The 23,627-nt window shown below is 37.7% G+C and overlaps 1 protein-coding gene across 3 annotated transcripts in view; it reads right to left on the bottom strand.

Annotated features, from left to right (window-relative positions):
• The window catches only part of znf711 (zinc finger protein 711), a 57,576-nt gene that overhangs the window by 18,142 nt on the left and 15,807 nt on the right, over window positions 1-23,627 (bottom strand). For all 3 annotated transcript variants that reach the window (XM_028815970.2, XM_028815968.2, XM_028815969.2), the window contains exons 3-7: window positions 23,128-23,223; window positions 16,577-17,089; window positions 16,181-16,336; window positions 15,942-16,079; window positions 14,776-14,913 (exon numbers count right to left, since the gene is read on the bottom strand). In XM_028815970.2, the coding sequence (XP_028671803.1) occupies window positions 14,776-14,913; window positions 15,942-16,079; window positions 16,181-16,336; window positions 16,577-17,089; window positions 23,128-23,203 (1,021 nt within the window). In that variant the 5' untranslated portion in view covers window positions 23,204-23,223. The remainder of the gene's footprint in view (window positions 1-14,775; window positions 14,914-15,941; window positions 16,080-16,180; window positions 16,337-16,576; window positions 17,090-23,127; window positions 23,224-23,627) is intronic.

Here is a 23,627-nt window from a genome sequence, read left to right as displayed (position 1 = left end):
TGTTTTTATCTCACTTGCCGTATGATTGACATCACGTATGTTTTCCGTATTCGGGCATGTGTAGCAATCACACTGTTCCTGAATGCTCCTGAACCATGCTCGGGCCCACCTCTTCCAAGCAGGCCAGGGCACAGCAAGGTTGGCCTGGCACAGAGCGATCACACTAGCCAAACAAACTAGACTTTGTGGGGTTACATGCGGGCAAACATGCTCAGGTATGGAACGAAATACCAGTGTGAGTACACCCTTGGAGTGATGTGTTTTTGGAAAAAGAGCTCAATATAAAGTTTAGATGCAACATGTATAAACCTAAATGCAAATTCAAAGGTGCTGTTTAAACAAATTTAAAAAGTGCAGAATCTTGAAATAAAACATGCTGATATAATACATCATTTTGTACCTTAAATAATTCGGAAGATTAATATCAAAGTACTTAAAACATGAACTGATTCCCTACATGATCTATTCAACTAATCATCATTTTAATCTACTCTGTTATTTAATGTCTTTTTCTCTCTTTCATATTTACTTGATATTTTGGCATTGTAACACAATTGATCAAATTATTCTCCTTATTTCTTATAATAAAGTTTACTCTGACTACCTATTAAAGAAAGTCAGTTTATCCTGGGACCACTGTAAGTAAGTAACTCTGCGTTGTATGTCAGTACACATTCAATCATTAGTGTTTAGCTTAATTTGTTTCTATACCCTGTATATGTAAATGCTGTATCACTTAGCAACTTGCTGTTATTGTATTAGTTACAAACGTTTGTAAGTATTCTGTGCATGTCCTCTGTTACAAATATTACAGAACAAAAACCTGAATTGAATCAAAAATCACAGAAAACCAGAATATCCTGTAAAGGTCTTGGAACTAATTCATTCCCACATAAGCACACACAAACTCCTGTACAGCCTAGTTCAGATGTGAGCTCTGAGAAAATTATGCAGCACAGAGGAAACCAAAATGCAAAGATTTGGTATTGGTATCTATTTAGTATCATTACTAACAAAGTGAGTTTCTTTTTGGCTGCAATATACTCCTCTTCAAATGAAAACGTTCAGGACTAATACATCATGCCATTAAAAACACATCATATAAATGATTACATTACTAGTCTGCACAGCTCCCAGATCTCATGATAGGTTTGCAGCATGAAATGGTGTGCAAAAAATCTGGAAATCTGTGTGATGCTGTCAAGTCAGCATGGAGTTGAACTCTTGTATAGAAGAATTCAGGCTGTTGTGGAGACAGAATACGAGATAGAAAAGACTACTGATTGTTTACCATACAATTAGTATATATCAAGTGCAATTAAATGTTAATGATAAAATAATCTTTTAAAACAATGGCACAGCATCATATAAAAATCCGGAGCTTGAACCTCAAAGAGATATTCTACGGTGTCAGTTTCACAAATGACCAAAGATCAAGCCATACAGCATGATCAAAAAGAGTTTCTTCCCTCTGAACACGCTGCTAATCAGTGACATTACACACAACGGCTAAGGCACCAACACGAAAGTGTCAGGAAATAAAATTATGTCTGGAGAAGTGTCACCAGCAAAACTGGATTCTGCAAAATGACGACGCTGCATAGAACACACGGCATTATTAGTTAGTTTTTCATCAAAAACAATGGAATTGCTGCTTCACACCCCTTATATTCACTCACTGTGACTTTTTTGTTCTGTAATTTAAAATTGAGAGTAAAGAATAGAAGAATTGGTACCATGGAAGAAATCCAGAAAAAACGCAGGAGGCTTTAGACACGATAACAAAAGATGAGTAAAAGAAATGTTTCCAGGATTGGGAGAAGCAATGGGACAAGTGTATTGCATCTCAAGGATGGAATTTTGAAGATGACTAAAAGGGATTACTTTATAAAAAAGATTTTTTTTTTTTGTTTAACAACAATTATAGGAAATTTTGGGTTCCCCTTCATGCACCATAAAAGATTAAATCTCATCTAGTCAACCCTATTCTAAATACTACCAGGATTAGCCCCAAGTATATGCCACATTAAAAAGATGGACTAAATAATTCTATGCCAAGGCACCTCTCGAACATGGACCAAAATATAGCCAGACTACAAAATCATTGACCGAAGCACATACTGTTTGTTCCACATTGGCCAAAATGGAGAGCCAAAGACTGACAGTGTAAGAAACAGCAAATGCTACAGGAATTAGTTATCGGTCAGCTGAATCAACTCACAAATAAAAACATAAAAATGTGCAAAGTTTGTCTGTGCATGTTGGGTGCTGAGGAATGAAGCATCACAACATCCAATATTTCAAGGATCATTTATAACAGTAAGGTAGAAAACTTTAATGCCTCCTCTTCAAATGAAAACGTTCAGTCAGTCAGTTGGGGCTGCAACTGACATAGTAGACCCTGAAAAGACAGCTAAGAAATTCTCCAGCAGTAGTACATCTTGGAAGACCCAAAGAGTGTCTGATTTAAACAGAAAATGCAGGAGACCTGAGCATAACTGGAGAAAAACTAAACTAATAGCCTATGAAATAATGAAGGTAAAAATAACTAAATGTAACAACGCAGCCCTCCTTGACAGCAGTGCTGGGCGGTATACTGGTTCATACCGAAAACCGTTTTAAATTTTTTTTATGATATGGATTTTTCTTATACCGCAACACCGGTTTAAATGGCCTAAACGACGTTCGGAACGTGGCGCAGCGGGAAACTGTTCAAGTGGGGACCTTTTTCACTGCTACACCGCTAAACACAGATTTGTTGCACTAGGGCTCTTTTTCACTGCTACACCACCAAATAGTGGGCGGTAGCATAGGTATGCCACGCGGTGAAAATGGACAGAGAGCATTCCGAAACTGAAGCTGACGATAAAGTTAAACATAATGACACAGAAGAAGTTTTGCCGAAAAAAAAGGAATCACGTCTGTTTCCTGGAGATACTTTGGTTTTAAAAGGTCAGATGTGTAAATACTGTTTCTATACTACTGGATAACACTGCAAGCCAAGTTGTACTTGTTTTTGTACTTGCTAGTGTATGTTTTGCTTATATTGATCCTGAGATGTGCTGGCGACTCGTTCAGAGATGGGCGCAACTCTGAATAGATGGCATAATTAAACATGTATAACGAAGATATTTCTAAAGTTCTGAACACTCCGTCGGCTAAGTTAATAACTAGTTTTAATTTCACAAAGACGTTTATCTGTGCGGTGATTGCTGCAGGCGCCTGCTGTTAGTGCCAGGAAGTCAGTTTAAGAAGCGTAGTGATTAACGACTGGGTCGGGGAACACTTAACACAAAGTATTTGATGTGCTGCATTAACTTGTGACGGGGTTTGAGAAAATCTAGTAAATTAAAAACTGATTTTAGGATGAAGTTTAGTTTACAACATTCTACTTTAATTATAAAATAAACTATGAGAGTAAAGTGGAAATGTCGACTTTAATCTTGACATAGTCAACATGTCGAATTTATTCTCGACATATAGTTTGTTTTTTTCTTCCGTGTCCATATTTTTTTTTCTTCACAGTGGCCCTAATGCGCTTCCATAAGGCTATACCACAAACAGCATTATAAATGCAAGTTGCAGTTTTTATTATTTATGTATATAGCTTAGCTTGAAGCAAGGTCCATATTAATGCAGTTTGCCTAAATGATGGTACAGTTGGTAAGATGTCATCACCAAGTTGCACTTGTTTTATTTTATTTTGGTGAATACTGTGTAATGCATCTGGGCTTGAAGCCTTGAAGTAATGGTGCAGCTATCAGTAATACTATTATGTATTTTATTGTTGTTATTTATTAGTTTAAATATTATGCAGTTTAATGATGGTAAAATTGTTTTAAAAAGTCACTTAAACATGTTAGTGGACAGAGATTGTTAACATTAACAGAAAGTGTAGTTGGTTTACAAAAAATATTTACTATTTATTCCTTTTCTAAGGCGTGTTCAGTGCAATCCAACTTTTGACAAACACCTCTGGATATTTTACTAAGTCTAAATGCCTCTTTGGATGGTTGAAAATATGTTGTCAAAATCATAGTTTAAGCTTTTGCAAAATTTGTCCAATTAAAGGTTCTATATTTTGACTGCATCTGTCATGCAATGCGATTCCTTCTCTTTAGTGCCACCCCCCTTGAAAACTATCATTTTATGGGGCCATGCAAACCTGGATTAATACTTGTGTGCACATTAAAATGTCTTTTTGTACGATGTACAATTCTCATAACAGTCTAATAGGTTATTCTTAGCCAGTCTACTGCAGTAATTGCAGTGAAAAATGTGGTTAACATCCACTCATGCATGGGGAAAAAAATACCATCTAATACCGTGAAACCGGCAGAATTTAGAAAAATACCGTGATATAGAATTTTGGTCATACCGCCCACCTCTACTTGACAGGCTGTCCTGGTTCTATAAAATTATAATAATAATAATGCTGGTAATCCAAGAGTTTTATTCTCAACTACTGATCACCTTCTATACCCAGCTCACTCAATGGAATGCCTCTAAAAAACTACTAGTGAAACTTGTGAGGCTGTTGCTATATTTTTTAAACATAAAATAAATATTAGAAACTACCCAACCCGTGGCGTAGCATACGCCGCATAATTATGTATTGATGGGTGAACACTTCCTGAACGACACAGTTGTCCAAATCGCGTGGGTTTGTGGATACCACTGTGAGTGAATGAAAAGATAGACCTCTGGAGATAGCAACATACAATTGTCCGTGACTGAAAGCATGCTGGTGAAAGTTACTTAATTGGTAGGGATGTGTGTCAGTACTTGTAGATTAAGGTGTAGCGAGTCTTCGTTGTTGACGCTTAATATAGCTTGTGTACTGAGATGTTCCGGAGTCACAGTTGAGAAACACTTTTTTAGTGTCATTTAAGCACAGGGAAAAAAAATGAACATGTGAAACATCCGTAATGTAATAAGCCACCAAGAAAAGTAACATTGCAACAATGCTATCTATGACCCAATCGCTGTAACCCGCTGTGACCCGATCGCTATATAATCCACCAAGTGGGGGGGGGAATCTAGGGGGGGCTTGTGTGTACACAGGGCAGGGACGTATTTAGAGGGAGCGTATGACCCGCACTTACTGGGTATTCCTCGTTCGTGGGGAACAATTGCAAGCCCCGGTGCCCATCACGAATGGGGTTCAACGGTTTACCCACGCCTGTCGGCGCCGGGTAGACACACGTTGATCCATTCAGTGTAGCGCGCGTGCAGAACTGGACATCACATACCTGTTAATGCTCAATCTCACGTGGCTGAAAGCCACTTGTCCCTCTAAGAAGTTGGACGCCTACCGCTTGGCGATCACGTAACTATTAAGCAGGAGGGAGTCTCATTCGTTTTCGGAATTAACCAGACTAATCGCTCCACCAACTAAGTACGGCCATGCAACACCATGCACAGAATCGAGAAAGAGCTATCAATCTGTCAATTCTCTCTGTGTCCGGGCAGGGTGAGGTTTCCCGTGTTGAGTCAAATTAAGCAAGTTTTGTGTGTGGCGAGTTGTTGCGTCCGGGCACATGAGCAGGCACTGTGAATGCCTTGAGAGCGTGGCTGGACGCGTGCCGGGGAATAATGAGTATCTATATATCTTCTTAGATATAGATAGCGTCTGATAGTTGTGATGGTTTTACACTCCAGTACATTGCGGTGAACGCTGGTAACAGTCAGACAGGCAGGTGTATTAGAGTTGGTGCTCTTAGAGTTGGTAGGCGTGTGTCTCTAGCGGTTCGAGTTCTTGGGCGGTGCTCTGTCGTTTGTATCCCACGATCGCACGACTTGGTGCATTATATATGGAAATGCAGCCGAAATCGAAAAGAATAATGAAAAGTCAACGTGGCTCAGTGGTGCATGGGGAACAAAGGACTGAGTTTGGGAAACATTGCTGAACACAGACGAAACCGACTCAGGTTAGGAGTTGGGGCAGGCAAAGTGGTTGCAGCTATTGATTATTCAGTGTTGTTTGCCTGGGTGTCTGATCTGCTCGACGGGATCATAAATAAAAGGAAAACAATGTGAAGGCAATGTCACAGGTGATCCTGTGGTATAGCGGGTCCACAGCTCCCCTTCAAAAGGCCATTTTTAAATAAATAATCATCGCACTCACAGCATAGCGAGGGGCGTGGAAGTGTGGCTGAAACGGTTTCCGGGTGGAGTCGTGCGGCGGGCATTTCTCCCTTGTGCAGTGTGCGAGCGAGTGAGGAGAGAGAGAAAGCCGGTACGTTAGAGTGAGCGAGAGCAGGCTCGAAGGAAATGTGTTCCTGTGGTATAGCGGGTCCATAGCTCCCCTTCAAAAGGCCATTTTTAATCAGGCGACTGACAGTAGTGGAGTCAGGCACAGAGAAGGTCAGCTGGTGAGACAGCGTCTCGACTGTTGCAGGGACTGCATCGGTGAAGCAGGTGAGACGCTAATGAAAAAGAGGCACAGGGCTTATTGGTTTTTAAAGACTGCTTCCTTCATTGTGTTTTAACCTCAGTTGTAAAGGATTGCGCGGCTCTCTGTCTCGCGCTGCCTGTGGGTGTGCCTCTGTCTCTCTCTGGCGCTGCCTGTGTGTGTGCGCGGCTCTCTCTCTCGCGCTGCCTCTGTGTGAACCAAGGTTCCACTGAGGTTGACTAATGAAAAGTCAACGTGGCTCAGAGCTGCAAGTGGACTGTGGCACAGACAAACAAAAATGATGGCATGTTTTCCGAGGCGTCGCGTCTGAGTTGGTGGGCGTGGCTCTGCGAGTTTTCGTCGTATCCAATGGTCTAAGAGTTGGTGGGCGTGGCTCCTTCCTGCATGCGCCATTGGCGTCTTACTTGTCGGCGGTTTAGTGAATCCACGCCCCTTCCGGCGTGCTTTCCATGGGTGGCTACTTGTCTTCCGGCTTAGTGAATTATATATATATATATAGATAATAAAATACATTTACCAATAGTTAATCCCGTTGAAACCCAGCATGCCCTTTAAAGAGAGGTACATTTTTATTGACTGGAAGAGATCTACCCAAACTATGTTGAATAATTTTTCAGCTGAAACCCTGCACCTGCATCCTTGACCTAGAACCAAATGGCTTTTTCAATAAAGTATCCAATATCCTAATTGATAGTGTACATAGTGAACACATCATTAGATAGGGGGGGTCTACCCTGACTGTCTAAACAATGTACAGTAATCCCTCGCTATATCGCGCTTCGACTTTCGCGGCTTCACTCTATCGCGGATTTTATATGTAAGCATATTTAAATATATATCGCGGATTTTTTGCTGGTTCGCGGATTTCTGCGGACAATGGGTCTTTTAATTTCTGGTACATGCTTCCTCAGTTGGTTTGCCCAGTTAATTTCATACAAGGGACGCTATTGGCAGATGGCCGAGAAGCTACCCAACCAGAGCGCGTATTACGTATTAAATAAAACTCCTCAAATATATTGTGAGCACGGGGGCTGTTCGCACCCCTAGAGGATACGGCTGCTCCTCAAAAAACGCTGAAAGATTACTTTCACATTGCTGCCATCCTTCCTGGGCTTACATATGGTTGCTTTGTCAAGCGATATGCTTCCTGCACGGTGTTTCGCATACTTAAAAGATCAAACAGCACATATTGATTTTTGATTGTTTACTTTTCTCTCTGTCTCTTGCTCTGACATTCTCTGCTCCTGACGGAGGGGGTGTGAGCAGAGGGGGTGTGAGCAGGGGGGCTGTTCGCACCCCTATATGATACGGACGCTCGTCTAAAAATGCTGAAAGATTATCTTCACATTGCTCCCTTCTGGCTTTGTCAAGCGACGTGCTTTCTGCAAGGTGCTTCGCATACTTAAAAGATCAAACAGCACGTATTGATTTTTGATTGTTTGTTTTTCTCTGTCTCTCTCACTCTCTCTGATATACTCTGCTCCTGATGGAGGGGGTGTGAGCAGGGGGGGCTGTTCGCACACTGGCCTAAGGATACGGACGCTCCTCTAAAAAATGCTGAAAGACTACCTTCACATTGCTCTCTTCCTTGCAGCTGCTTTATACGGCGGTGCTTCGCATACTTAAAAGCCAAACAGCCCTATTGATTTTTGTTTGCTTTTTTCTCTCTCTCTCTGACATTCTCTGCACCTGACGCGCACTCCTTTGAAGAGGACGATCTGTTTGCATTCTTTTAATTGTGAGACGGAACTGTCATCTCTGTCTTGTCATGGAGCACAGTTTAAACTTTTGAAAAAGAGACAAATGTTTGTTTGCTGTGTTTGAATAAAGTTCCTGTCTCTCTACAACCTCCTGTGTTTCTGTGCAAATCTGTGACCCAAGCATGACAATATAAAAATAACCATATAAACATATGGTTTCTACTTCGCGGATTTTCACCTTTCGCGGGGGGTTCTGGAACGCAACCCCCGCGATCGAGGAGGGATTACTGTAGTTGTTAAACCCGTGATCAAGAAAAATAATCTCAGCCACTCTGTCTTTGACAACTTTAGACCAGTTTCTAATCAGTTTTTCTCAAGTAAATTTATAGAATATTAAGTTTTTAAGCAGCTAAATGATTACCTGAATAAACATTATCATCTTGATAAGTTTCAGTCAGAATTTAGAACAAATCATAGTGCAGAAACTGCACTGGTTAAAGTAGTAAACGATTTGCAGGTTAATGAGAACAGAGGCCATATATAATTATCTGTTATATATTATTATCTGTTCTTGTTCTCTTAAGACTTGAGTATTGCATTTGACACCATAGATCACAGTACTATTATATATCACCTTAGACAATGGGTGTGCCTCTCCAGAAATGTCTTAAATTGGTTTCAATCTTATTTAACAAGTAGAAACTTCTTTGTTAGTTGAGGTGATTGCACTTTGGTAATCCATGATTTTTACATGGTGTACCACAAGGGTCTGTCCTGGGTCTGCTGCTTTTTTCAATCTGCACGCTTCCATTAGGTCAAATTATCTCAAAGCACAAGGTGAGCTACCACTGCTATGCAGATGACACACAACTTTATTTATCAATAGCGCCTGATGACCCTGATGCTTTTGGCTCTCTGATCCAACGTCTTATAGCTTAGTTTCTGACTGGATGAGAAGTAACTTTCTCAAACTAAATAAGGAAAAAACAGAAATCTTAGTGATTGGCGAACATGGAAATACTGATCGTAGCAAAAATAAACTTGTTCCCTTAGTTTTAAAAGTCAAGGCTGAGGTACAGAATTTAGAGATAATCATTGACTCTGACCTAAACGTTCAATCGCATATTAACCAGATTGCTAGGTCTACATTTTTTTCACTTAAGGAATATAGCAAAAGTTAGACATCTTATAACTTTACAAAACACTAAAAAATTATTTCACACTTTTGTTTTAAGTCTACTACATTACTGTAATGCACCCCTAACTGAAATTAGTGCAGAATACAGCAGCCAGAATCTTAAATAAAAAAACAAAATCTGAGCACATTTCACCAGTTTTAGTGTTGTTACACTGGTTACCCGTGTCACTCAGAATTGACTTTAAAATACTACTAATGGTTTATAAAGCCTTAAATAGTCTATCTCCATCCTATATTTTGAAATGTCTGTCACCCTGCTCTCCAAGTCATAACCTTAGATCTTCTAATTTAGGTCCTGCCTATAATTCCACGTTCGAAGTTTAAAAAGAAATGGTGATGTGCACCTAAAATCTGGAATACTTTACAGACAGAAAGTCACCATTCTAACACTGTGGAATATTTTTAAAAAACTGCTACCAACCCATTATTTTTATTGGGCTTTTTTATAGCTACATTTTAGTTGTATTCCTAATAGAGTATATGGGCAAATAATTATCATATTCTTCAGGGATATGCAATCTTTACTAATCTCTACTTTTCTATGCTTTCTTTTTCGTTTTTTTCTGTGGTGCCGATTTGTGCCACCACCACCTGATCGGGCACTATGCAGCCACCTGTGATTATGGAATGAAGGCAGGTGTCTCAGTTATCCACAAGGCCAACTTCTTCAAATCCTATCATGTGAAGCCTGAAAATAAAGAGTACTGATTTAACACTAGAATCTCTGAAGCCTACAAAAATATTCATAATGCCAGGCCACCTAAAAGTCTCTCGCACTCCCTCATCAGCATCCGTTTTGCAATGTATCAATCAGCGGGCACCCTGCTCAATCATCCCCCCACCGAGGCAGCTCAAGTCAAGTCAGATACAAAATTCTGAAGTCTCTGGAATTGTATAGGGTAAATAATATATTGTTACTTGGAATACATACATTTCATGTGTGTTCTGTGCCTACAACGATCTGTGTTAATGTAGGATTACAGGAAATGTTAGGCAAGAAATGTTGAACACAAAACTAAAACAAGAACTTTTTTCATGTTATAGTAATAATTGATAAAACGTTGACGTTAAGTGTATAATGTGTGAAAACTGATGTCCAAATATCAAATAAACACTTTCACAAAAGGTATAACAAAACAAGGGCGCTTTTATTGAAGAATATAACTGAAGAACAAGAAATTGTTTAATTTAAATGTTACTGGCAATGTGTAAAAAGTGAAGCTAAACTCTCAATTGATATGAAGTAATCATGTCTGCTTGGCTAGTGCAAAGGTAAGAACTACTTTGATATCCTATATGGTGTTCCACAAGGCTCTATCCTGGGTCCTCTGCTCTTCTCAATCTACATGCTTCCATTAAGTCAGATTATCTGAGGGCATAACGTGAGCTACCAGAGCTATGCTGATGACACACAACTGTATTTATCAATTGCACATGATGACCCCAAATCTCTTGATTCACTAACACAATGTCTGACTTGTATTTCAGAATGGATGAACAATAACTTCCATCCATCCATTTTCCAACCTGCTGAATCCGAACACAGGGTCACGGGGGTCTGCTGGAGCCAATCCTGAATAGTAACTTTCTCAAGTTAAATAAAGAGAAAACTGAAATCTTAGTGATTGGCAATAATGGATACAATGAGGCTATTAGAAATAAACTGGAAGCATTAGGATTAAAAGTCAAAACGAAGGTAAAAAGCTTAGGGGTAACTGTTGACTGTAATCTAAATTTTAAATCGCATATTAATCAGATCACTAGGACAGCATTTTTTCACTTAAGAAACATAGCAAAAGTTAGACCTCTTATATCATTGAAAGATGCTGAGAAATTAGTTCATGCGTTTGTTTTCAGTCAACTAGATTACTGTAATGCACCCCTCTCAGGACTACCCAAAAAAGACATATATCGTTTGCAACTAGTGCAGAATGCAGCAGCTAGAATCCTTACCAGGAAAAGAAAATCCAAGCACATCTCTCCAGTTTTGATGTCACTATGCTGGTTACCTGTGCCATTCAGGATTGACTTTAAAATTTTGCTTATGGTTGATAAAGCCTTAAATAATCTTGCCCCATCCTATATATCAGAATGTCTGACATCTTATATTCCAAATCGCAACCTCAGATCCTCAACTGAGTGTCTCCTTAGAATTCCAAGAGCAAAACTTAAAAGAAGTGGTGAGGCGGCCTTCTGCTGTTATGCACCTAAAATCTGGAATAGCCTGCCAGTAGGAATTCACCAGGCTAATACAATGGAGCACTTTAAAAAAACTGCTGAAAACACATTACTTTAACATGGCCTTCTCATAACTTCACTGTAATTTAATCCTGATACTCTGTATATCTAATTCATTATAATAACTATTCATGGTGGCTCTAAAATCTGTACTAACCCCTACTCTCTCTTCTGTTTCCTTTTCTGGTGTCCTTTTGGTGGTGGCTTGCACCACCACCATCTACTCTAAGTACCATGATGTTCCAAAAATGATGGATGGATTAAAAGCCAGAAGTCTGTATGACCATCAGCATCAAGTGACTCCGTGAGAACCCTAACTACAAAGAAGACTATTTCATTTATGTTAGGTAGAATGCCCAGAGGGGACTGGGCGGTCTCGTGGCCTGGAACCCCTACAGATTTTATTTTTTTCTCCAGCTTTCTAGAGTTTTTTTTTTTGTTTTTTCTGTCCACCCTGGCCATCGGACCTTACTCCTTTTCTATGTTAACTAATGTTGTCTTATTTTAATTTCTTATTTTGTCTTTTATTTTTCTTTTCTTCATTAAGTAAAGCACTTTGAGCTACTTTTTGTATGAAAATGTGCTATATAAATAAATGTTGTTGTACTGTCTTATAATCAAGAGGTTTGGGTTCAAGCCCGAGTTCTCCTCCAGTTTACTGTTTTGAGTAGTGAGCTGCTATTATTGTTACTATCCTCTTTAATAAAACCCCTGTGTGCGTGTGTGTCTTCTGGTGAAGTGCGCATGCGCGGGGCACGGCGCCGCCTGACGCGTCACACAAGACAGAGAGGGCGGGACCAATAAAATATTGCGCGGCCGATCCAATCTGATTTCGGTAAATGAGGTAAGACCTAAAACATAAAACACGAAAAATCCAATCGGACACGGAGACCAGCTTCCCCAAAGACGTTGGATTAGTGTTTGTTGTTGTGCAAGTGTTCACTCTGAGGATGTCAGATTTGTGATTAAGAAGCTTGGCCCGGTAAAGTGTCAGTCATTGAAGGGGTTTTCCTAAATAAACGAATTTTCATGATATTACAATACGATGACTTTTAAAAGTGGATTTATTTTTGCACACATTACATCAGCTGCTGGGAAGAATCTGCTGATTGCCCACTGTTGTGACAGAAAATTAAACGCATATTACGGACAGCAAAGCCAGTATTACTGTCAGAGAAAATTACAGGCATTTTACGGAAAAAATTTAATGAGGTAAAAGGTCCCTTGCCATTTAATATAGACTGTTCCCACTAATGTTTATGGACTACTGTTCTAGCGCCCATTATTGTAACGGGCTTAATGTCTAGTTATATAATAAAAAACATACATTTGATTTGAGCCTGTAACAGCCGGTGTAAATGTATGGTAAAAGCAGACGCACAAACGTAGTTCAATCATTTCTTCTTGGCATCTTATCGAGTAAACAGACACTGCAGTGTGGATGTTTTTTTTCCTTGCACACGGACATTCACATCAACATGTCATTTGAACAGTTTTTTTATTCAAAAATCGAAGAATAAAACTGAATAAAAAAAAATTGTTCAAATGACACGCTGACATGAATGTCGGCATGCAAGAAAAATTAACATCTTTTACAAGTACCATAAATTTAAACAGGATGTTACAGACTCACATCAAATGTTATGCTTTTGTTATATGATAATAATAATGACAGTTCACTACTCAAGGCGCTAAATACAGAGATGACGCTGGATTCAAACCTATTACTTCACTATTGGTAAGTGGCAGCTTATCCACTGAGCCATCTGCACAGATCCGTGACATTAGCAGCATTACCACCGTGACAACTTGTTGAAAATGAAATACACATATATGCGAACGGTTTTTACTTTGCACCGACTGATAGTTGGGCTTCAACATGTCAACTGAACAATGTCTTTTTCTTTGATTTTATTCTTGAATAAAAGCATACTTATTTGTTATACCTTTTGTCAAAGTGTTTCTTTGATATTTGGGCTTCACACATCCTACACTTCATGTCAAAATGATGTTGTTATTACTATAACATATGAAAATATTTTCTGTTTTAGCTGTGTGTTCAGCATTTCTTGCCTCGCATTAACTCTGTCATTCTATATTTTCACAGACTGTTGTAGACACGGAACACATATGAAATGGATGCATTTCAAATCACAGTATTTCATTACCTATATAATTTTTTACAAATGCCATCAGTAGATCACAGTTCAATACAGACTTCAGCTGTGAGGATTGCAGCAGGGCAATGCCTTCATCTGACTGAATGGGGAGTGGGGGGTGTTGCAGGCTGCACTCTGCTAAACCACACATTTGTAAATCAAAAGTGGGCTATTAGCACAGTGATAAGGTGCTATGAGCTTCTTGACGTATGTCAGGAAAATTTAAGGAGGCCAGGGACAACGAAAAGAATTGTAAGCTTCAGGGATTCTAGTGTTAAAAACATTTCTGTTAGGTAGAATGTCCAGTGGGGTCTGGGCGGTATTTTGGTCTTGGAACACTGCAGATTTTGCTTTTTCTCCAGCCTAACTGGAGGTTTAGATAGATAGATAGATAGATAGATACTATTTGGTCCTCTTGGCCATCTGATCTTACCTTTTGTTTTTTGCTACTTATTCTTTAATATTATTGCCTAATCTTAATTGATTTTTTCATGTCTTGTAAAGCACTTTGAGCTACATTGTCTGAATGAAAATGTGCAAGTTTTTGTTGTTGACAAGCAATTGATAACAGGATGAAATGTGGATACATCACTATTTCCCATAATCCAAAAAAACAACTGAAACAAGAGAAGCATGTAAATTCTCAAACACCAAACAAATTTAAGGTCAAAGGCATTATTACTGTTATTATCATGTGCAGATTATTTTATGATTTTGAGTGTGCAGTCCACATTAATCAAAGTCTCAAAAGGCCAACATAACGAGTCACTGAGCTGTAATATTGATTTGGTTTTGCATCTACATCAGTCAGTCAGGGAAACATGCAAGTTAAATTGACAATCATTGCCCCTTCTGTTTCATGACAATGCCCTTACAACTTATATTGCACAGTTTGGAAAGACTGCACCTCTCAAGCAATTAATTTTATCCAAGTGTCACAGAAAAGCTTTGTGGGCATTATGAAAAGTGTATTATGCTTCACAGGCATTATGTTGGAAATAAAACATGTTAGGTCTTTAGGGTGCTTCTTTTAATTAATTACTGAAGACATTAAAAAAATATTACCATAAGCAGCAGCCCAAGCAACAGGAACAAAAGTCTTGTTAACTGTGGCATCTTCCATTTGAGACTCCTGTATGGTAGGGGCCTCCTCCTCTCCCACAATGACTTCCATGTAAACTTCATCTGCAATCTCTGCACAGTCTAATGAGAGACAGATTAATTAAACTCCAAATCTACTAAACAGCAAGGTCTGACCAGAAATAATGTTCACAAAAAATGTGCAATCTTGATAATAAGAGTGATATGTGAACAAAATGCATTATATTAAACTTTAAAATTCTGGAATATCTTTTCTATTACATAGGCTTCATAATAAGTATGTACAGCACCATAAGATGAAGTATACTTTAAGCTTGCTCAGAGTTTAAACAATGGGTGGATGTACACACAGATGGTGCAGCATTGTTCATTTTGTCTCGTACTATATAATAAAATGAAATACTCAATAATATTTCACCTTACTTGTGCAATCAAGAATTTCAAAAAAATCTTAACAGACCAGCATTATATAAGCAGAAAGGACTGCTGGCTGCTATGGTCCTAAATTGCAATAGTTTTGAGAATGTACTGTACCTTAAAAACCGTATCAATCTCATTTTTACTCATTTTGATAAAAACTACAGATTACAAAACTTTTACTTTTAAGAAAAATTGCATTTGCATGTATTGCACCAATTTAGAATAAGTTGTTTTTTTAACATTTGTGAAACAAAGATGACTTTAATCTCTATAAACTCCCAAAGGTCATATGAAAAGAGAATTTCCCCTCTGGGATTAAAAAAAAAAAGTATATTGAATCAAAATCAAACCCAAAATAAAATGTTTATGCATGTTTATAGTTACAAGTACCTACAGAATACAGAATCTACAATTTACCCACCTTCATGAGTCACATTGCCATTTAAGGCTAATTAGGGTCACATTCCTCAATAACAAGTACCAGAGAAGTCAAGAGAATTCAAAAAATGGACAGATGCTAAAAACAGCATAGCAAAGTGAACTCAGTGAATGGGCTGATGCATTAAGACTGTGGAGGTAAAGTATGATGAATTGCTGCTTTGGCGATGTTTGTTTCTGAGGTCTTTAGAATTTGGCCTTAACAAGGAGCTAACCCTTGACTGAATGAAAGGGTACCTCTTACAGAAGAAAATACATACATAAATACTTACTGATATCTTCATCTTCCTGAGATGAATCTTTTACTGCCATGTATACCATTTTTTCTCTTTGAAGTCTGCCGACACCTGCTGGTTCTAGCACTGCATGACCATTGTGGAAATCACTCTCTGATACTACCTCTGTTCCACCTTCATAAAATCATAATGGATGTTAGGCCACACTTTGCATTACAAATGCAAAGAAACATTTTAAATGTAATGTATATTTTACAACATTTTTAAATAAATACCAATTTCCACATCATCTTCTGCCTCCGCTTTGAAGATGTACACTTTAATGACCTCGGATCCAAAGCCATCTTCTTTTGAACCATCTTCTTGAGTCATCTCAGTGCTAATCTTCAAGGGCGTACTGCCAATGTCAAGTTTCTCACCAACATCATCCACTGTGAAAATTAAGTAAATGAAATTCCAGGAAAAATAATTAATTTCTACAAATGCTGTCATTACACTGCTTCAAGCCTTGTCTTTTTGGCATCGCTATAAGAAACAAAAGGAGAGGGTACCATATTTAATGATAATTCATTTCTTATTCTGTTGATTTTAGATAAAATTAAATAGAATTTTGATGATAATATATTTATAATATGCTACTTTGAAAGAAATAAAAAGAGATACACACTCACAAGAGATCATGAGATAATCCTCAGAAGTGCTTTTACCATCCTCATCATCCTCAGTTTTGATAGTAACAGTGGAAGCTGGCACCCCTTCATGTGTCTGAATAACAGTTTCTGAATCTGAATTTGTCACCATTATTTCTTCAGAGACCATATCAGAATCATGTACCACATGGTGACTTAAATGTCCATCTTCATGGTGAGATACCAAATCAGCCACAAATACCTGGTCGGGGACTCTGACAGATTCAGCAATAAGGTCTGTAGCCAACACATGGTGATCGGCATCCAGGGTTTCTTCTATAGCCACTTCTGCTTCAAGTACAGAGTCTGAGACAATCACTCCTTCAGCAGTCACAACATCATGTTCAATATCTGGCCCCTCAATAACCTCTGCCTCTAATCCATGCTCTAGAGTAATCTCTTCATCAGTAACCACATCGGAAACGAGCACTGCTTCTGGTACTGACACTACTATGTGGTCTCCATCAATATGGGCCATACCACCCATACCTGCCACTAGAAAAAAAGTAGAAAAATTAAATATTAGTTAAAACACCTGTATACATGTTTGCATAAGAAATAAATGACCAGGAACATACACTTTACTGAAACCTTGTCTTCTTGATAAGGAAAATGTTTATACCACAGGCCACCATATTAAAAAGGTTAACAATGCAGGACTGTTCTCTTTCTCAAAACAACTAGAAGATATATGACATGAATGGTACACTATTAAGTATAAATCATCTTAACTAAGACATATAAATACATGCAGCCTCCATTATCTGCTGTTTGCTTTATGTTCTATAAATTACACACAATTCTACATACATACTATAATATCCCCTAAAAAAGGGTCAATTGGCTAGGTTTTTATAATTATTTTTATTATAAAATAATTATTCATATCATGAATAAGAACAAATCACATATTCACTGTCAATTTCAAATATCAATTCAAATCACATTGTAAAAATTCAGAAAAAATATTCTATATGAAAAAATAAGCCATTTCTTGCATACAACTCAGTATAATGCAAGTAAAATATAAAGCAGGTGAATAAGTAACTGGAATATGGAAGGATTTGATAAAAAGAGAGGCGCTTTATTTAATGTAACATTGTTATAATACCAATTCAAAGCATAAGCTAAATGTTTATATGTTCCTTTAAGCACAGTAAAATAAATGGCACTCTGTTACAGCTGCAAAAGACATTTGGCAATAGAGTTAAAGATTAAATATAGGATGCTACAACCAAATTAGGGTTCAGCTGTGGTCTGTTTAAAATCATAACAATACAATAGCAAAGTATGATTTTTTTCAATCATAAAAAGGGACTTTTAAATGTGTGATTCTTCAATGAATTTCACTTTATTTTTAACAAGCTGGCCAGAGTGCTACTACTACATTTCAATATCTCAAAATATCTTTTTACTTTTATTTTACATCTGAGATATTACTTAAAAATGGCATACTGTAAATATTTATAATCAGGTTGTAAAAACTTCAACTCCCAGCAGTCCCTGCAGTTGATGTGACTGGACACTTGCTGGGTTTTAGACTGCTACAACTAAAGAAGGAAAAAAAATGGGTAATTAAATCTGTATTAGCTTATTTTTGGTGTAACTTAATTTTCACAAGCAAAAGGAAGACCCCCTTATTTTTCTCATAAGAACCAAACCAGTAATAGTTAAGTTTTCAGAGTGCAAAAAAAAATAAACATAAGGACACATCAATCTGGACAAAGCAGTAACAAATGAAACAAAAGAAAAGGGAAAAACGCTGCAAGCAACTTTAAATGGGAGCAAAGAAATTTGAGGTGATTAGGAAATAATTTGTACTAAAAATGTTGTGTAAAAGCAAACACCACAAAATTTGCAATATATATTTTAGAAAGTTCAACCATATTTATGTATTCTGTTAAAAAGCTAAAAATTCACTGCAAATTGAAGAATTTAGCTAATCTCCCAAAACAAGGTTTTAATTTGGCATCTTCATTCTTAAATTCTTTAGGTCTACAGGAAGGCAGTTAGACCAGCTACATTATATGGGTTGGAGATGGTGGTACTGACCAAAAAACAGGAGACAGAGCTGAAGGTGGAAGAGTTAAAGATACCAAGATTCGCATTGGGTGTGACGAGGATGGATAGGATTAGGAAGGAGTACATTAGAGGGTCAGCTCAGGTTGGACAGTTTGGAGAAAAGTCAGACAGGCGAGATTGCGTTGGTTTGGACATGTGCAGAGGAGAGGTGCTAGGTAAATTAGGAAAAGGATGCTAAGGATAGAGCTGCCAGGCAAGAGGAAAAGAGGAAGGCCTAAGAGAAGGTTTATGGATGTGGTTAGAGAGGACATGCAGGTGATGGGTGTAACAGAGCAAGATGCAGAGGACAGGAAGATATGGAAAAAGATGATCCGCTGTGGCAATCCCTAACAGGAGAAGCTGAAAGATGAAGAAGATTCTTAACATCCTTACACACAATAATACATTAAACTAAATAGGGCAATTTAAATAAGTACTATATGCTGATATTGATTTTTTTCAAGATTAAACTTCATTAGTCAATTGTAGTCTAATAACTAGGGTACTCTGTTGAATAATCAGGAGCACCTTTCATCTTGTACAGATGTATTTGAAGGGATTAAAGTTTAAAATTGTCAAGAATAAAATAATTCTTGACAGGCTGCAGAAATCCACCTGCATCTGTGAAATGCTTCTAAAGACTGTTTACATTTTCATATAATCGTGTAATTGGAAATTATAAGATTAAAACACAATACATTTATTACTGCAGTCCCTGAAGTGTACGAAAAAAGTCGTAATGCCGGACCACCTTAAACTCCTTTGCACCTCTCCATTAGCGTCTTTGTTTTGCAAATGTGTCAATCAGGAGAGGCAGCAAGCAGCCTGCTATCCTATCCCCCAACAACACCACTGAAGTTCTCTCAGCTCAAGTTTGTTTATCTGGGAGTTAGGTGTCAGGAATTATATAGGGTGACTAATATCTAGTTATGTGAAAAACATACATTTCATGTGCGTTCCATGTCTACAACAATTAATAAAGTATCTATCTATCTATCTATCTGGATAAATATAGGATGACAGAAAATGCAAGGCAAGAAATGTTGAACATATAACTAAAACAGAAACTTTTTTCATGTTATAGTAAAAATTGATAAAATGCTGACATGAAATATATAACGTGTGAAGACAAAGTTCAAATATCAAATACTTTCACAAAAGGTATAACAGAACAAGTGTGCCTTTATTCAAGAATATAACCAAAGAAAAAGAAATTACTCAATTTACATGTTGCTGTCAATATGTAAAAACCGAAGCCCATTTACCAATCGCATGTGTGGGTTACAGGAAGAACGGCTGCTTCTAAATCAAGAGATTGCAGGTTCGATCCCGGGTCTTCCTTGCACTTTCTGTAGTAGTGACCTACTATTATTACTATTATATAATAGTAAAAACATACATTTGATTTCAGTCTGTAACACCCATTGTAAATTTTTGCTACTTGTAAAAGATAGCATTTTTTTAAAATCAGTTTTATTCTCTCAGTCATGTTTCACGTGGTACAACGAACTTGCCTCTCCCTCTCTGAGTTAATGGTGTTTATCTCTATTCATTTCACAAGAGCAGCGATGACCACAGTTGGTGCTGTGTTTGATGCCTGGTTAGAACTATTTGTTGTAAAATTGTCCAAAATGTTTTCAGGGCAACATCCAACCTGTGAATGCTGCAATCAAGTTCCAGCCTCACTGGGTCACATGCTTTGTGCCTGCACCAAATTAGTATCATTTTGGACCAAAATTTTTAAATGCTTTTCAGACAGCCTTGGTGTCACAATCCCTCCTAATCCACTAACAGCTGTGTTTGGTGTACAGTGATCCCTCGCTATATCGCGCTTCGCGGCTTCACTCCATCGCGGATTTTATATGTAAGCATATTTAAATATATATCGCGGATTTTTTGCTGGTTCGCGGATTTCTGCGGACAATGGGTCTTTTAATTTCTGGTACATGCTTCCTCAGTTGGTTTGCCCAGTTGATTTCATACAAGGGACGCTATTGGCAGATGGCTGAGAAGCTAGATTGCTTACTTTTCTCTCTGTCTTGCGCTGACTTTCTCTGATCCTGACGTAGGGGGTGTGAGCAGGGGGGCTGTTCGCACACCTAGACGATACGGACGCTCATCTAAAAATGCTGAAAGATTATCTTCACATTGCTATCTTTTGTGCAGCTGCTTCCTGAAACGACATGTTGCACCGGTGCTTCGCATACTTAAAAGCTCGAAGGGCACGTATTGATTTTTGACTGAAAAACAAACTCTGTCTCTCTCTATCTCTCTCTCTCTCCCTGCTCCTGACGGAGGGGGTGTGAGCTGCCGCCTTCAACAGCTTTGTGCCGCGGTGCTTCGCATACTTAAAAGCCAAACAGCCCTATTGATTTGTTTGCTAGAGATTGTTTTCTCTATCTATGTGACATTCTGTGCTCCTGACACGCACTTCCTTTGAAGAGGAAGATATGTTTGCATTCTTTTAATTGTGAGACAGAACTGTCATCTCTGTCTTGTCATGGAGCACAGTTTAAACTTTTGAAAAAGAGACAAATGTTTGTTTGCAGTGTTTGAATAACGTTCCTGTCTCTCTACAACCTCCTGTGTTTCTGCGCAAATCTGTGACCCAAGCATGACAATATAAAAATAACCATATAAACATATGGTTTCTACTTCGCGGATTTTCTTATTTCGCGGGTGGCTCTGGAACGCAACCCCCGCGATGGAGGAGGGATTACTGTACTTCCAGATGGGCTTAAAGTGGAGGAGGACAAACAAACTGTAATTGCCTTTAATACAATGATGGCATGTAGACTTACCTTGCTCAACTGGAAGAATCCTAACTCTCCCCTTTTAAGTCAGTGGGTAACTGATGTTATATATTATTTGAAATTGGAAAAAATATATAATTCTCACTTAGAGGATCTGTGCAGAAATTTTTCCAAACCTGGCAGGATCTAATCAATAACATTTTAGAATAAGCTTTTAAAGCACTGAGGAAGCAGATTCTCTCCCTATTCTCTTTTTTTGTTTTTCTTCTCTATTAATCTATATTCACTTATTAATTTATCTATTTGCTTATTTTTACTACGTTTAAGTTTTATTCTGCTGTCCATGCTCTCTTTCCCAGGGGTGGAGGTTGATTTGTTTTCAATCCTATTCTTGTAAAATTGATCTATTTGTAAAAAATGTTGTGTGATTTCAATAAAATCAATAAAAAAAAAAACAAAAAACAAAAAAAACAAACAACACACCCATGCAGAACGTGCGAAAAACAACTGATTTGCATGTGCATGTACAGTGCTATTCCTTATTTAGGAAAAGATCCCAGTCGTCCCATGGTACATGGACTTTCCGAGACTGTGGTCATAAAGCCATATCTGGACAAAGACAGAACCGTAACAACAGACAACTTCTTCATGTCGCTTTCGCTGGCTAATAAACTGCTGCACTGCAACACAACTATGCTTGGCACTATAAATAAGGATAAAATGGTAACATCAAAGAGAATGGGAAGAAATTTAAAATTCATCTGACAGGCCTGGTAGCATTTTCATGCATGAAGAATAAAATGAAAACAGCTCTGAAAAAACGCAAGAAATATTATTTTTGAATGGTCAAGAATTAGTAAACTGATGGTTGCCAAAACACAACTGTATGTGAATGGTCAATAATGTTATACAGTACATTGTTGTTAAATGTTTCAGCTTGCAGCTATAGTACAGCATGCTTGGCCACTAAAGCTTCATGAACACAAAATGTCAGTGTTTTCCCTCTCTCTTTTATATAAACTGAGATACCATGATACTGCTCATGTTTTACAGACTTAATAAATGAATGAAACAAGCCATAGAGTAATGACAATTTGTATATCACTGTATGCGATACTATATCATAACTTGAGTACTTATTCAAAAGTGTTTTCCATGGGAAAATGTGCAGACTCTGAACAAATTTCACTCACAATCATCATGTTAAACTTCATCCAGAAAAGATGAAGTTTGCTTCTCTGTGTCGTATAAATCTAAAAAAAAAAAAACACAAACTTTTCCATAACAGGCAGCTAATCACAATGACCAAGAGAGTTGAGCCAAGTTGCAATCAAACTCCACACAGAAGCATACACTTGAAAAGTCAAAGGGTAATCTTTCTCCATTGACAGAAAAAATTAAGTTGCACTGATAACTGAATCTATTCAGATTGCACCATTTTCAGTTTGTCAAGAATCACATTGGCATCCAGAGTAACTCAAAGCTAAGTTAAAAATGTGAAGCTTTTGCAGTTAAGTGTACAAATACCATCTAAAACAGCCTTTAAGTTGCAAATATTATCAAGGCCATATAAAAGGTTTTACTTGTTAATTAGTATATGCTTAAGTGTTTCATATACTCATAGGATACAAAACAATCATTTCTAAAAAGTCTTTGAGTAAGTAATTTTTTTGTAGACATTCAACAGAAAAGTCTGATTAATTTGTATTTGAGACATACCAAAATCCTGCATGATCATAGTGTGTGGCATTTTTGAATCCTGTGATTGCAATTCCAACCCCCCTCCTTGGTCCATGTTCTGCAAATTCCCAGAAACTGGTGAATAAGAAAAAAAAAAACAACTTTTCAGATAATATATTTTTACCTGTTTAACAAAGTATATTTTAACCTAAATATTTCAAAACAAAATCACTACATACAAGCCAATTATAGATTAAAACAAAGACAAAAATCAACATTGTACTAACATTGTAAGCAAGACAACTATTTTTATCCAAGTCAAATATACATATTTTTGGCTGAGTACCACTTAACTCTAAGAACAAATGCATTAACCTAACCACTGAACGTTATTGTAGTTGTGTTTTTTCCTGATAACCTTATTACACATGTCCCCATAATGCTGAACATGCTCTATAAAACCTTAAAACTCACAACCTCTAAGTCAGGCACTTGCCTAGATATTTCTTCCAAGTATTGTTATGTAACAGTATTTCTTT

Source organism: Erpetoichthys calabaricus, chromosome 12 (assembly GCF_900747795.2).
Source record: "Erpetoichthys calabaricus chromosome 12, fErpCal1.3, whole genome shotgun sequence".
Classification (NCBI taxonomy): domain Eukaryota; kingdom Metazoa; phylum Chordata; class Cladistia; order Polypteriformes; family Polypteridae; genus Erpetoichthys; species Erpetoichthys calabaricus.
This window is presented reverse-complemented; position numbering and strand designations above follow the sequence as displayed.